This window comes from Podarcis raffonei, chromosome 6 (assembly GCF_027172205.1).
Source record: "Podarcis raffonei isolate rPodRaf1 chromosome 6, rPodRaf1.pri, whole genome shotgun sequence".
NCBI lineage: Eukaryota > Metazoa > Chordata > Lepidosauria > Squamata > Lacertidae > Podarcis > Podarcis raffonei.
The window spans coordinates 51,100,066-51,114,124 of record NC_070607.1 but is presented as its reverse complement, the minus strand read 5'-3'; the positions used below and the strand labels follow the sequence as shown (position 1 = coordinate 51,114,124).

At 43.3% G+C, this 14,059-nt stretch overlaps 1 protein-coding gene across 2 annotated transcripts; it reads right to left on the bottom strand.

The window, feature by feature from the left end:
- Positions 1 to 7,836: 7,836 nt before the first annotated feature.
- On the bottom strand, positions 7,837 to 12,333 carry KCNA2 (potassium voltage-gated channel subfamily A member 2). Of its 2 annotated transcripts, none has more exons than XM_053392791.1 (2): positions 11,595 to 12,333; positions 7,837 to 10,337 (listed from the first exon to the last, which is right to left on the bottom strand). In XM_053392791.1, the coding sequence occupies exon 2, from the start codon at positions 10,190 to 10,192 to the stop codon at positions 8,693 to 8,695; it is 1,500 nt and encodes a 499-aa protein (XP_053248766.1). In that variant the 5' UTR covers positions 10,193 to 10,337; positions 11,595 to 12,333; the 3' UTR covers positions 7,837 to 8,692. The 2 variants fall into 2 exon arrangements, with proteins under 2 accessions (XP_053248766.1, XP_053248767.1); XM_053392792.1 differs by having other exon boundaries at positions 12,201 to 12,333.
- Between the last annotated feature and the right edge of the window lie 1,726 nt (positions 12,334 to 14,059).

Here is a 14,059-nt window from a genome sequence, read left to right as displayed (position 1 = left end):
TTTGGGGTAGGGTGGGGGCCCAAAGGGCCTCTGAACATCGAGATGTGTGCTTTGCAAAAAAACACACCACTATTTGAGGACCCTTTTGTACAGGATTGTGAGCTGCATCAGCCAAAGAAGGCTGTTGGGGGGGGGGAGTTGTGCTTGAAAGAATCCCTCACCCTGTGGCCTTGGCAGGAGGTAATAATATGAAGAGTAAGCCTTGCTTACTCTTCACATTGGGGAATGGGGTCTTGTGTCATCTTTAAGACTGTTGATGGAGTGGGCTGTACCCTAGGCCCAGCATGCTCATGCTACAACACCTTTGATGAACATGATTGCACAGAGGGGCAGGAAACTGGAGGAGAACTGGGAGGACAAATGTAGATTGGTAAAGTGCACTTGTGTGTGCCTCAAATTGGGACAAAATGGTTGTGCCCCTAAGGCTGCTGGGATGTGCTGTCTTTCTATAATGGAAAGCATTTTTACCCTGTCTTGGCAGGGCGTGAGATGCAAAAAAGCAAGCATAGTACTCAGAGTAATAGTGTTGCTGCCCCTTGAGAAATTCCTACATCCTTGTAGTAAATGTGTGTTGCCTCTCCTCTGCTCCTTTCCCCTTAGACTGTGCACCCTCCCCTTAAGTGTGCATTCTGTAGTATCCACTGTATTTCTGACTCCAGTGGTCCTCTGTCTCCTGCTTAGAGGCCATTTTTGTTACAGGCTCCACAGCTGGGGTGGAAAGGAACCCAGGATGCCACCATTGGTGTGGTGCTGTGAAAACGACAAGCTGTTTGAATCTGAAAGGTGCACAGCAAACAAACAAATGCCTTAGCTCATAATTTGGCTTCACCTGCATAGTAACATAAATACTAGTGATGGGTCCAAAACTGCAAACTTCAGATCCAGATCAGAATTCAACACAAGTCCCAAGGGGGGGGATTTGGTTTCACTAACTTGAGAAAAGGGAGAAGGGAGATCAGTGAATTCCTCCTCCAAGTTGGAGAATGGAGAGAGTCACATTTCAGTCAATTTAACCTTGTCAAAGCAGCTGGATCTGTTGTGAGATTTGGGCCCTTCTCTAGTGTATTGCAAACTCCAGAAAGACTAGAGATTTCAGCAGTAAATCCAGTAGCTCATCCATGAATGATTTGATTACAAAGCATGACCTTTCTTGAAAGAGATCCTCCTATGTATTTCACTTTTCTTCTCTGGTTTTATGCACAAATATGCCCATATTTACACACCCTCATGCTGCATGCTCTTAAGACCATTCTAGGTATAGCACTGAGTTATGGAGGTTACAGAAAACAATGCAGAAGATAACTGTTGAGATATGTTCCTCTATATACATCTTCTCAGAGCTGTTATGATTTTATGCAAGTTGAACATTTCATCATCTACCTGCTATTAGCAGGCATGCTATTTTCTTTCTCTTTCTCTCTCTTGGCTGTTTTTACATTTTTATATAGTTTATGTATTTATTTTTAGTGATCTGAACATCTTGCATGTTAGAAACTTCTGTCTTTTTAATTCCATCTCCACTACTGACAATTTCTTTTTCTCTTTTTTTACATGACCTTAGGAACTTTATTCTATCTCCTCTGGTCATTTCTAAAGTTTAAAAGTGGTTATTAAAGAGCTTACTCTGACAATTACCGAATGTGAACCCTCATTGCTCTGAAAGCTCTCATTCAAAGGCAAGAGTACAATATCCAGGCCATGTGTTGTTTCCATCATTCATCATTATGCACAGGCAATATCAAATGACACTTTCACATCTGAATTCCAAACCCACAACTGTAATGGATGCATTATCAGGATAGTATTCTTCCAGGTTCAAAATATAACAAATTAACTGCTGGGGAAATGAAATATTTCCAAGTTCAGTCTGGGGGAATGAAGGAATATCTGAACTATACACACCATTTGGGTAATAATTGCACATTCCCTGCACTGGAAACAGATTGTCTTGGAAGGAGCTGTGTGTTGCAGTTTTAGAAAACCCATGTGCAATTCTGGGGTTCTACCCAACTGAAATCCACTGTTGGTTTGCCCAACTGAAATCAATGGACAGTACTAACTAGATTCATTAGTTACACTCTAAGCATAGCATAACTGGATACCACCCCTTGTTTTTAATTATTTTACTATGTCAGAACTGTCCTACCTTATCATTCCCTCTATTTCTAGTGCTCTAAGTGCAGTTGTTTATATAGGCAAAACAGTACTGCCAGCCTACAAAAAGGAGGTGTCAGGTCAACAGACTTGGGGGAACTCTGAAATTTGCAGAACTACAAAAAAAACCTATATGAAAAACTAAGAGGAAACCCGCAGACACACCATCAGAAAAAAGGGGGGAAACCCCTAGCTCAAAGAGGACTGAGCATGCTCAGTGTCCCCAGAATACTGACAGATTATTGGAGGGTTGGGGAAATGGTTGAAAGGCAAATGGAATGAGGTGTCCTGGAAAAGGGCATGGGTGGCTGGAGCAGTGAACAGGAACACTTGCCGCAACATTTTCTTACTGATCTCCCTTATTCTCATATCATACTGCTACATGCATAAACCAGCCTTTAGAGACACTGAAGGAAGGAGCAAAAGTATTCAAGGCATCAACATGTGCACTGGCTGAGTCAAAATAATTTACTGAGGATTCAGGTCAAATGCTAACATTTTTGTGTTGTTATCAAGAAAGCCACACATAGAGGACTTAATATGAGTGGCAGTAAACCATGGCTCAGTTCTGGATCTGTTTCTAAAAGCTCAGCAGTGAAATGTGAAGAATGAAGAGTGCCTCTGAGCATATGTTGAGCCCCTGCTTTCACCACTGATCTACATCTGCCAGACATCTTGGATTGGGAGCAGGAAAAGCAATTCATAAGCAGGGAATCAGATGGACACAGAGAACTTCTTGCTGCAGATCCAAAAGCAGTCTCATACTTCCTGGACTGTGGAATAACAATGACTAAACTATGCTTCATTCAACAACCAACTCCTCTTTTACTCCTGCATTTAAACCCACTCTCTTCACATCTCATCCATCTATTCCTGCCTCAGCTGTCATTTAGGAACCTGAGTAATATACAGAAGACTACATTTTCCAATTAAAGAGACAATCAGCCCATTGGGCACTAATGGAAGTTAGGAATGCTGGTTTAACAAATCCAGTTTTCACATTCACAGTTTATATCACCTTTGTAACCTGCCCAAGACTTTCTGGGCTGATGTCCTTCTCTATTTTGTATAAGATCAACCCTACTTACTAGCCTTTGAAGGACACTCAGTTGCCACCCCAATAGCCCAGACTGCTTTCCTGTGCTTTACTAACTAATCCAAATTAGTGGCAGATTCACACCGTATATTTAAAGTGCATGATTTCTTCCAAACAACCCTGGGAGTCCTAGTTTCCCCAGAGCTACCATTCCCAGGATTCATTGGGGAAAGCCATGTGCTTTAAATGTATGTTAAATGTGCTTTGTTAAATGTGTGTGGTGTGGATCTGCCCTAGTTGAGGCAAGAGGCTATGCCCCTGGGGTATTGCTTCATGCTTATCTAGGTAGAAGTGTGTCCTTGACCCTGAATAACCTCACCCAAAGTTATGTAAAGAAGTACCTGCTGAAGTTTAATTGGACCGCAGTCTGGACACCGCATAGGCAAACCTCACGACAGAAGCCCTGCCTTAAACCTGCAGATCCTGCCATCCTTATTCCAGCATTCATCATGACACTCCCGTTTTACCATCTGCTCCTTCCCACCTGCTGTGGTCTGCAGTTTCTGCTCTGCGCCATAACACTCTGCAAAGGTACGGGGCGTGAGATAGCTCTAGCACAGTGGTTGGGTCAAGCCAATTCATAGATTAGAGGGTTGGCATCCTGCCGCTGAGATACAGTTCAAGTTGCCTACACAGTATCCACGCAGCAGATACAACAGTCAAAACAATCATACATTCCATTTAAACCTGACCTTGGATGCAACAGAGCACTGCAGCTTTTAGTGTTTCTCCTGGTTATTCTTGGCTTCCTCTCTCCCTACCTCCGCAGCACATCTAAGGCTGCAATCCCAAACACACTTACTAATGAGTAAGCCCCACTGAACATACTTCAGAGACAACTGCAGCACATTGAGGCCATCCTTTCCTCGGTCTACGGAATCAATATTCCAGCATCTCACCATTAGGCAATAACTTAAATGAAAAACCAACTGCTTAGATTTCCTACTTCTGCTTTTTCCCCCAACATTCATTGATAGTGGTCAGTCACAGTTAAGGCCCAGAAGGTAGGTTGCTTTGATTTACATCAGCCTCGGGATCTCCTGATAATGGGTTTGAAAAGCTACAGCAAAGGACACACACTAACTGTCCGGGTCCAGATTCAGTGCCATAGATAGATAGATAGATAGATAGATGACAGATAGATAGATAGATGATAGATAGATAGATGATATAGATAGATAGATAGATAGATGATAGATAGATAGATAGATAGATGATATAGACTCCCAAGTGTGCAGCTATTCCCCCTAGAAGCTTGACCAACCATAGTGACTTTTGTAAAGTTCCTAGATTGGCACTCTTAAACTGAGCCACCAGAAAAAATGCCCAGGGTCATAGTCCAGGATAGTGCCAGATAAGGATCTAAAGCTTCAGGTTATTGCCACTGCAGATGGGATGGATCAGGCAGCAAGATGGTGAGCTATAAAGATGTGTCCAACATTTCAAACATGCTCTGCTATAGAGTTTTGTGCAATAAGGAGGTACATTTCAAGATAATGTTTCATGACCTTTTAGTCCCATTTAGAGTTTCATTCCTGGGTTTCCCCTCCCACCTCTTTCTCATAAACAAACTTTTTTTTTTAAGTACTGTACTTCATAAGAGGTGTAAGCTTTTATGCAACTGGCCTCAGATGAAGTCTCAGATTGCTCCTCTATCTGTATCTTAACATATGCATTGAATTTCACTTCTGGTGGCACCTGATCACCTTATCTACTGCCAATTTCTTTTGATGCAGAGACCAGGCAATTTAGGATGCCCCTTCAAGGTTACTTCCCATACAGGGATCACTCCTTTTTGATACGCTGCACCTTTTGGGGCAGGGGGCAGTCAATAGGTGAGCACACAGTTGGGACTGCAAATACAATCAACTTTATATTAGGGTGAGGGCATTAAAAAGTCAAAGTCTGCAATTCCGAGAGGCAGAATGGGAAATGCATGAAAACAAGTGTGGAGTTAGATAATGTGCAAACCCAAGTACAAGAGCAGCAATTGAAAATTCAGTGAAATAGTACTGGTCTGGATCCAACCTAAGATGCTAGGAAATAGCAGCAGTGAGTTCCCTCAGAAGTACTAGGCTTCATCCTCGCAATTCTATCTTGAACATACTCCTAGCATGAATAACCTCAACTACTATTGAAATCAGTAGGCTTAACTTTGCCTCCCTTACTCTCTGATGCCCCATGGATCCTACCCTATAATTACATGAGGACGGTACCCCATGGAAGTCCCTGAAGTAACCCCCTTCCTCATGATTTTTTTGCATAGACTGCAATGATTTACCCCTAATGTACAGAAGTATCCTGCATGGATCTTTAACCAAGAATATTTATGATTCCTTTACAGACAGAGTGGTGGAGAGGACAGAATATTTTTAGCAGTGGCTTAAGGCAATAGGAAGGATTATTCCATCCCTGCTCACTGCAATGGAAGATATTCCAAAATTAGCCTTTTAAATTCATAGCATAGTTGGAGAGCAAGCAATTAGAGATGTGATGCCAAGCTCTTCCTTTGTCAGCATTCTACAAGAATGGTCCAAGGCACTGTGACATAGGTGGCCCTAATCCTGCAATGCAAACTCCAGCACTGCTGATGTGTGAAATAATTAGTAAGCCCCTCAAATCATAAGCCGTTAGAAAACCCTGACAGCTTTCTTTTTTATACATCTTTTCAGCAGTGACTGCCAAGAAGGTTAGAGAAATTGCCTTTCTTTGGCAAGGGCAGTGCAGGGTTGGGGGAAGATCAAGAAATTGACCCACATTTTATCATGTGAATCTAATGTTTGGGGGGGGGTTCATATTCAAAAAGTGAGAGTCAGCTGTCCTGCAACAGGTGTAGAATCAAAACAAGGCCTGCATGTCGCTTATACTCTGTTTAAAGGGAGGGAGGGTGTTGTTGTGATATATTGCCCCTCTTGGCACAAGCATATGGGTTAGGGCCAATACACACAACCCAGGTGGTTCATTAAGAATGCAGGTTAAGTGGATTGTATAGAGTTTGGCACACGATCAATAAATTAGGTGATTGCTTCAGCATGTATCCCATTCAACCTATATCATTTTCAATGCTAAGCTGTTGAAAGTGAGTTGAGTGGGGTGCAATAAGCAACAGTGGATCTGCTTTACCTTGTTGCCAAATTCTGTACAGATCCAATCAGATCACATGCTCAACACGTTCTTTTGGTCTGGTGAATTTTTGGTCCTCACAAGGCATCCATCATCCATATCAATGCAAGATCGGGACCCATAAGCAAGCTGCCTGAGTAATACTTGCAGGATCCACATGATTGATCTGGTTGGGGATTTCAGTTTTGCTCCATTTGCTCCCTATGGCATGGGTGGGTATATATATAGGGGGCTTCTCACATAGTCTCCAAATCCTAAGCTTCTAAATATGATATAAGCACACACACACACACTGTGGATGTATCTGAGTGTGCTATTTCAAATAATCATACCGTGTTTAGCAGCTCAGGAAATAGGACACCCATGGTGGCCTCAGAACCAAATCCTGTTGGCTTAGAAGGGTCATCATCTTTTTTATTACTGATGAGAAGAAGGGGATATTGGCCTCACTCTTTTAAACACTGGTTCCAAAAGCCACTTTCCTAGGATGTTGATAGCAGAATGAGCCTTTACTGAAGGGCTATCCTTTCCCTTGAGAGCTGAAGCAGCCGCATCAATGGGACACTACCAAGCTAAAATGCCAGTCTATGAAGAGCAGTCCAACCAGGAGTCTTATTGCCTCCTTGACTCAAAAGAATGGATCTGATTCTGATGTGTGAGGTTGGCCAAATTCTGCTACCATATTGCCCATGGGCATTTCCCCAACAGATTAGCCCACTGGGAGTAGACTTGGATTGTATTTACTCTAAAGCTGAGGAATATTGACTCCACCACATGACAGCAACATCCCAAAGGAAGCCTTAACTTCCAAGCCATGCATTGCATGTATCCATCCACAGCCATCTCCTCAGCTGGGGCAACTCCGTCAAGACTCATTTCCATGGGCCAACTTTGCCCACACCTGAACAAATGACCTTGGGCTGGCATTATCGTATAAGCCCCATCACCACCAGAAGACGCAAGTCAACAAAGTTCAGACAAAGTCATTGGCACTCTATACTGTTGCATCTTAGCTGTGGATCTCAAACTATCTACACCTCCAAGCACTGTGAGCAATATTTGTTGTGGGTCTGAGGTTACATTTGCCTAACAGTGTCACCCAGCAATGTTTTAGTCACAAATAAGCCTGGCCATCTCTGGTCAGATGTACATCTCTGCATATGATACCACTATGAATAAATTACCAGTTCCTCCCTACATGTGGAAGACAGGTGTGTACTCTTCATATCACCTTTCCTGGGTTGCACCCTCATGCAAGCAAACACCTAGGGCATTTGCCTTGGTTATCAAATTTGCGGTCGGCCCACATCTGTCCCCAACACATTCCCTTTCTCCCCCTTTTATGTCCACAAATCTCCTTCAAGCCACTGGAGAATCTAGAAACACTATAAACAGGTATACTCTATAGTCTACTTAAGAAAATAGATATATTTTCGTGTATTAAATATTAAGATCCATGCAACAAATATCCATGCAGCTTTACTGTAATACTGGGTTAAATTTCACTGCAGTATAAATATATTCTAGGCCACAGCTTAGTTGCTCCAGCATTTGAAACAAGATGCTTTTCAGTCCTGAATATGTCGGTGACCCCCAAACCAGCAAAAAATAATAATACATGTGTTCTTTAAAAAAAGAAATGTCTCCAGGCTCTTGATGTATCTCTACCAAAGCAACAGAAAATGTCCTACTAAACAGTGCCTCCCGCGAGCCTCACACTGGCGTGCTGCAGTGGATGAATCCAATGCAGCATTTTTGGTTCAGAAGCATGACCCTGCATGGTATATTCTCCCTTTGGCATTTCTGATCTGGAAATCTGAACCTTAAAGTAATTTGGATGGATGTTCCATTAATTAAACTATGCATGACCTTTTGTATAATTCCTGAAGCTTGAAAGCTAGATGTATAGTTGCATACTATTTCCTTGGGATATATTTTTGCATGGGCTGAGTTCTATATTAAATTATATTTATGCTAGTTGGCATTTGTTTGTTACTGTTGTTTACATGGGGAGGTGGTTTGTTTTGTTTTTCTCCAATGACTTTCGTTTGATATTGTGACATAATTCTGCTTTAATTGTGCCATACAATTGGAAAACCAGAAGTCTGTGATGGGGAGGAGGGGTTGCATGAAAGCTTATTGAGCATCAAATGTTAAAAAGAGTCACTTACACGACTATTGCTTCCCATGCAGAACCAATACACGTTGTAGAACATTTTGTATTAACTACAATGCAAGGTATTATGCAACATCTGCAATTGTTCCACTCAAGTTTTAAATAAGTTATTAGGGTTGTTTTATTATTATTATTATTATTAGCTAGACATCAGTTAGCATTTTGGTTATATTAACATAGTTTGTGTTAGCTAGGGTGCAGTTGGCTGTTTTCAAGTTCTCCTCTCTAAAGTCCTCATTGCTATTATTCACACCTTCTTGTATCTCCATATAATCAGACTTACTAATAGTGGAGGCACTTCTGCTTTTCTTTAGGTCAGGGGAAGAAGGGATCTTTGGGCAGCTGGTGACTTGCAAGTATTGAGCTTGCTCCTCTCCCTCTGTCTCACGGTGATAGAAGTAGTTGAAATTGGACACTATAACCGGCACTGGTAAGGCAATTGTTAATACACCTGCAATGGCACACAAGGAACCAACTATTTTCCCACCTATGGTCGTGGGGACCATGTCTCCATAGCCAACTGTTGTCATGGAAACCACGGCCCACCAAAAAGCATCAGGGATGCTGGGAAACTGAGAATCGCTCTCGTCGGCCTCTGCAAAGTAGACAGCACTGGAGAAGAGAATGACACCAATGAAGAGGAAAAATATCAAGAGGCCCAGCTCCCTCATGCTGGCCTTCAGGGTCTGTCCGAGGATCTGCAATCCCTTGGAGTGCCTGGAGAGCTTGAAGATCCTGAAGACCCTCACCAGGCGGATCACTCGGAGGATGGCAAGAGACATTGCCTGCTGACCTTGTTGGCCATCTTCTGGTTTCTCAGCCAGTTCCGTTCCAAGTGTGATGAAGTAGGGGATGATGGCTACAATGTCAATGATGTTCATGATGTTGGTAAAAAAGCCAGCTTTGCTGGGGCAGGCGAAGAATCTCACCAAGAACTCAAAGGAGAACCAAATGATGCAGAGCGTCTCCACTATAAAGAAAGGGTCTGTGAAAGATGTTTGCTGCTGAGACCCCATAGTGCTATTGGAGTAAGAGCTTGGGTTGCTACTGCTGCCATGCATCTCATCATTCTCATCCCGGAACACAGGCAAAGTTTCCAGGCAGAAGCTTACAATTGAGATCAAAATGACCATGACAGAGACAATTGCTATAATCCTGGCTGGCCCAGAGCTTTCTGGATATTCAAACAGCAGCCACACTTGTCTCTGAAACTCATTCTCTGGTAAAGGCCGCTCTTCTTCCTTGATGTAACCTTCATCCTCCCGAAACATCTCCATAGCTTCCTCCCCAAGTTCATAAAACCTTATCTCTTCTGAGAAGATGTCTAAGGGGACATTAACAGGCCTCCTCAACCTGCCACCAGACTGGTAGTAGTACAAAATAGCATCAAAGCTGGGTCTGTTTCGGTCAAAGAAATACTCGTTCCGAAGGGGATCAAAATATCTCATTCTCTTTTTAGGGTCTCCTAACAAGGTCTCTGGAAACTGAGCAAGTGTCTTGAGCTGTGTTTCAAAGCGCAGTCCCGAGATGTTGATGACCACCCTCTCGCAACATTCATGGTCAGTTTCTGGGTTGTAGGTGTCCTGAGGATGACCAGGCAAAGCTGCTGCTTCATCTGTGGGATCTCCAGTGGCAACTGTCATATTTAGGCCTTTAAACTAAACTTTTCTGAATGTCTGGTGGTGGGATGAGGTTCAGGGGGACTCTAACACCTGCCAGAAGGGTCTGCGCGTGGGCTTGGAAGTGGCTCATGAAAACGTAGAGAGGATGTAAAGGAAGCCTGTCCAGCTGAAAGAGAGAAACAAATAGCACCATGAGCATTAGCCCCCTCTTTCTTCACAATGTATACAAAACATAAATGGGTTGCTTTTAATTTGCATCCTCAAGCGTAGTCTAAAAATACTCCCATCACCCCATGCTATGCCATTTAAGGAAGGGCTAAAAGAAACAAGAATAAATGAAGGGTGCTTTCTCCCTGGCAAACATATCACACAACATAAGTGGGGGTTCTTTCTCCCCCACAGCCAACAGTTTATTCAAAGAACTTCAAAGGCTGCCTAGAGTTTGCTCCTGCATTGAAGTGTTAAGATTTGCCCATGCGGCACCTGGGACTTGAGCATTCAACTCAAGGAATACCCTGGTGACTCAGAGGTAAACATTAAGCACTCTGTTTCATCAAACAGCATCGTGCACATTTAACATGCTGCATCCCTACCTTAATCTCTTTTGACTTTTGCAGTCCAGTCTCCCTCCCTTTCCTTCCTTCCTCCCACCCCTCCTTCTCCGCTGTTTTCTAGTGTGCAAGTGCTCTTTGCTAGCTTTCCCCTGCTGCATTTCTGTGCTGAGGCTCCTCTCTTAACAATTGCCTAAGGAATAAGAGCAAGCAAAAAACAAGGCACACGTTTACCTTGATGGAGGAGAGCTCAGTGTCTCTCACACTGACTCCCTGACCTTAGAGAGAAACACAGAGGTTTCCAAGATTCCCATAAGTTCCTCAGGCAATATGGTGAGTCAGAAAGAAAGAAAGAAAGAAAGAAAGAAAGAAAGAAAGAAAGAAAGAAAGAAAGAAATTTGCAATGAGGTTTGCAATGAGGTGGTGACTGGAAAGAATTTTTGGTAGTTCTTGTAGCCCTTTGCTCAGGACAGTGCCTGTCTGAATTGAAATCCTTCTGTATGATAGTGGAAAGATGCTATACTCAGCAAAAAACAAACAAACCCTGATGTCCCCAGTGTCCTCAAGAGGTGTGACGTTGCCTGGAAAACCAGCAGTAAGACAGTGCTGGATGGGCTTTAAAACAGCATCTGCAAAGAACACCAGGAGGGGGTTGTTTGTTTTTGTCCAAATGTAGCCCTTCCCTCACAGAGCTGTATTGCAAGCTCTAGCTATCTTGGATGAAACAAGGAGAGCAACTGTGGTGGCATAAAAACAGAGCTATATTTCTCTCACACAGAGACACAAACACACACTCTTTCACACACACAGAGAGAGAGAGAGAGAGAGAGAGAGCTGTATATTGCTGAGGGTAGAAGTGGTAGTCTACACACCATTCGGCACTTGTGTCGGTCTATGCAGCCTGGCTGGCGCAGGGTCCTCTGCAGTGTGGTCTCCCTCTTGATCTTCCTCCTCTCAGCAAGAGAAACAGTGCAACACGCTCTCTGCCACGCAGAGCTCATCCAGCTGCGGCCGGGTCCACATCAAAGAAGCTCTGGACTTCATTCCGCATGCAGGACATGTCCTGGAAAGGCTTGGCCCTCCTAAGCACCTGAAGAAGACCCCATGTGGGCTCGAGGTCTCAGCCAGAAGCCCCCGCTGAGATTTCCATGTCCTTAGCACAATGCAGCATTGCCAGCTGTCCAGCCTCTGGCTTGGTCTAAGTGGATGCCCACCTCACTGATAGCCACAGGAGACTATTCAGTTCTCTTTTCAGGATACTGCAATTTTTTTGTGGGTTTTTTGCCTTCTTGTTGCTAAGCCCAACCAAAGGATTTTTGCTCCCCAAGAGAGACTCCCTGGCATCCCATCCTCAGCAGTAGACAGCCGCCTTCCTTAACCACTCAGAGTCAGGATTCAAGAACTAAGGGAGGGGAGGCAAATGAAATACCACCTTTTAGTCTTAGTCCTTAAGACAGAGATTTTTGCATGCACCTGACCTGTTATCTTTCTTGATGCCCATCACCATCATCATCCCTTCAGGGTGTGCTTCAGATTCTCCATTCCCTGGATTTTCCCCTTGTCTCCTGTCTCCTAGCCTCCCTTCTCCTTGTGCATTAGAAAAATAGTACAACCCTGACAAAGCTTGCAGCCTTCAACTGCTATACTTAACCCCTTGTTTACCAAGGCAAAATCATAGACGGTTATCATATGCTCCATTCTCTTCCCCCCCTCCCTCCCTCCCTCTGCCTCCTCCTTCTCCTTTGAATTGCTAAGAGAATCCACCCCCCTTGGGAACGGAGGGTTTTTAAGGCAATATTTCTGAATGCCAAATGGGAGGCATCGTTTACAATCAACCTCATGTGCACAAAATGGAACAAAAGCAAAATCTAACCTTGGTTTTTATATTGTCTCTCCCTGCCTCCCTCCCTGCCTCCCTCCCTAATATCACACAAAGTCAAGGTGAATCATCAGCAAATAAGAGAGAGAGAGAAAAAATCTTCCAGCAGGTTAATTTTTATTTTGGCATCTTAATAGTGATGGAAATTTTCATTATACAAATGTTATAGTGTCGTCTGTGCTTATCATATTTTAAATTCCTCCTCCAGTCTAGGTGCTGTTCAATATTTCATGCATCTTTGATCCGCAATTCGTAGAAGGACATACATATGTTTGTTTGTTTGTGTGTGCATGTGTATTCTCATGCATATAGATTTGGCTAACGAAGATGTATTGGGGTCTTTGCAGTGCGTGAACCACATCAGGTAAATGCCTGCAGGGGTGCAGCGAATGGATGAAATCAATCACTGGACAGGCATGAGGCAGGCCACACACTACAGCAATGTTCAGCATAATCTCCAGAGGCAGTGAGGTGCACGCACCAAGGGAAAGGCTGTGTTTGATTTACCCTTTTCATTCAAAATATGAAGCATCCATTTTCACAGTTTGTGGTAAACCTCTATTTAACTGGGGTGTGGGGGGAGGTGAGCAGCGGCTTACAATTGGTTCTGCAGTTAGGCATGCAGCGAATACATAACAAGCTTTCTGTGCTGTGGCGCCCCTCCTTACCTGCGAACAGAGGAAGCTAATTTAAAGGAGACAGAGCTTAGGAGACAAAGAGAGAAATGGAGAGAGTGAGCTTTACAATCCCTGATAACAATTCATATTAGTAAAAAAGAAAAGCTTCGGTGACTTTTCTTTTCTTTTCTGAAGCAGTGACTAATTACCATTTTAAAAAAAAACTATGGACATTTGCTGCCACTACAACACATGTAATAGTTTTAGTGACCAATGAGCTTGGTAAAAGCGCAAAAATAATTGTTTCTCAGTCAGGAATTTTCCCTGGTCTGCAGTTTCTTTGCAGCAGGTCTGTATAACCTCCCTAATGGGTCCGTAGTACAATCAACAACTCACACATGTGTGTTTGTCAGACGATGGATGAGGTCGCTCCGAGCCTTACCTTTGAAGGTGTAGATTGCCCCTGTTGGAAAAGATGGCATCTGAGATGGTGGCTGAGAGGTAATATGATGAAAGCTCTGGTTGTAGTGAATGATGCATGATGGTTATACAATTAGAAGTCATCACTTCATCTGGCAGTCATTGAGTGATTAACATGAATGCATGAATGAGTCCTTAGGCCCAACTCCAGAATTCCCAACTCTACCTATTTATTAGGCACCTATTTTCTTGGGCAATAAGTACCAGTTTATTCCTGACAATGGCACACATCCTGAAAATACATCTGTTTGCCTGACAGAAAGCCAACGTTCTGGGTTTTATATCAAGACTAACAACTTGATATCAGGAGGGCTGTGGGACTCACGTCTTGTTTGAGGCCTTCTCAAGAGGCATCTGGTTG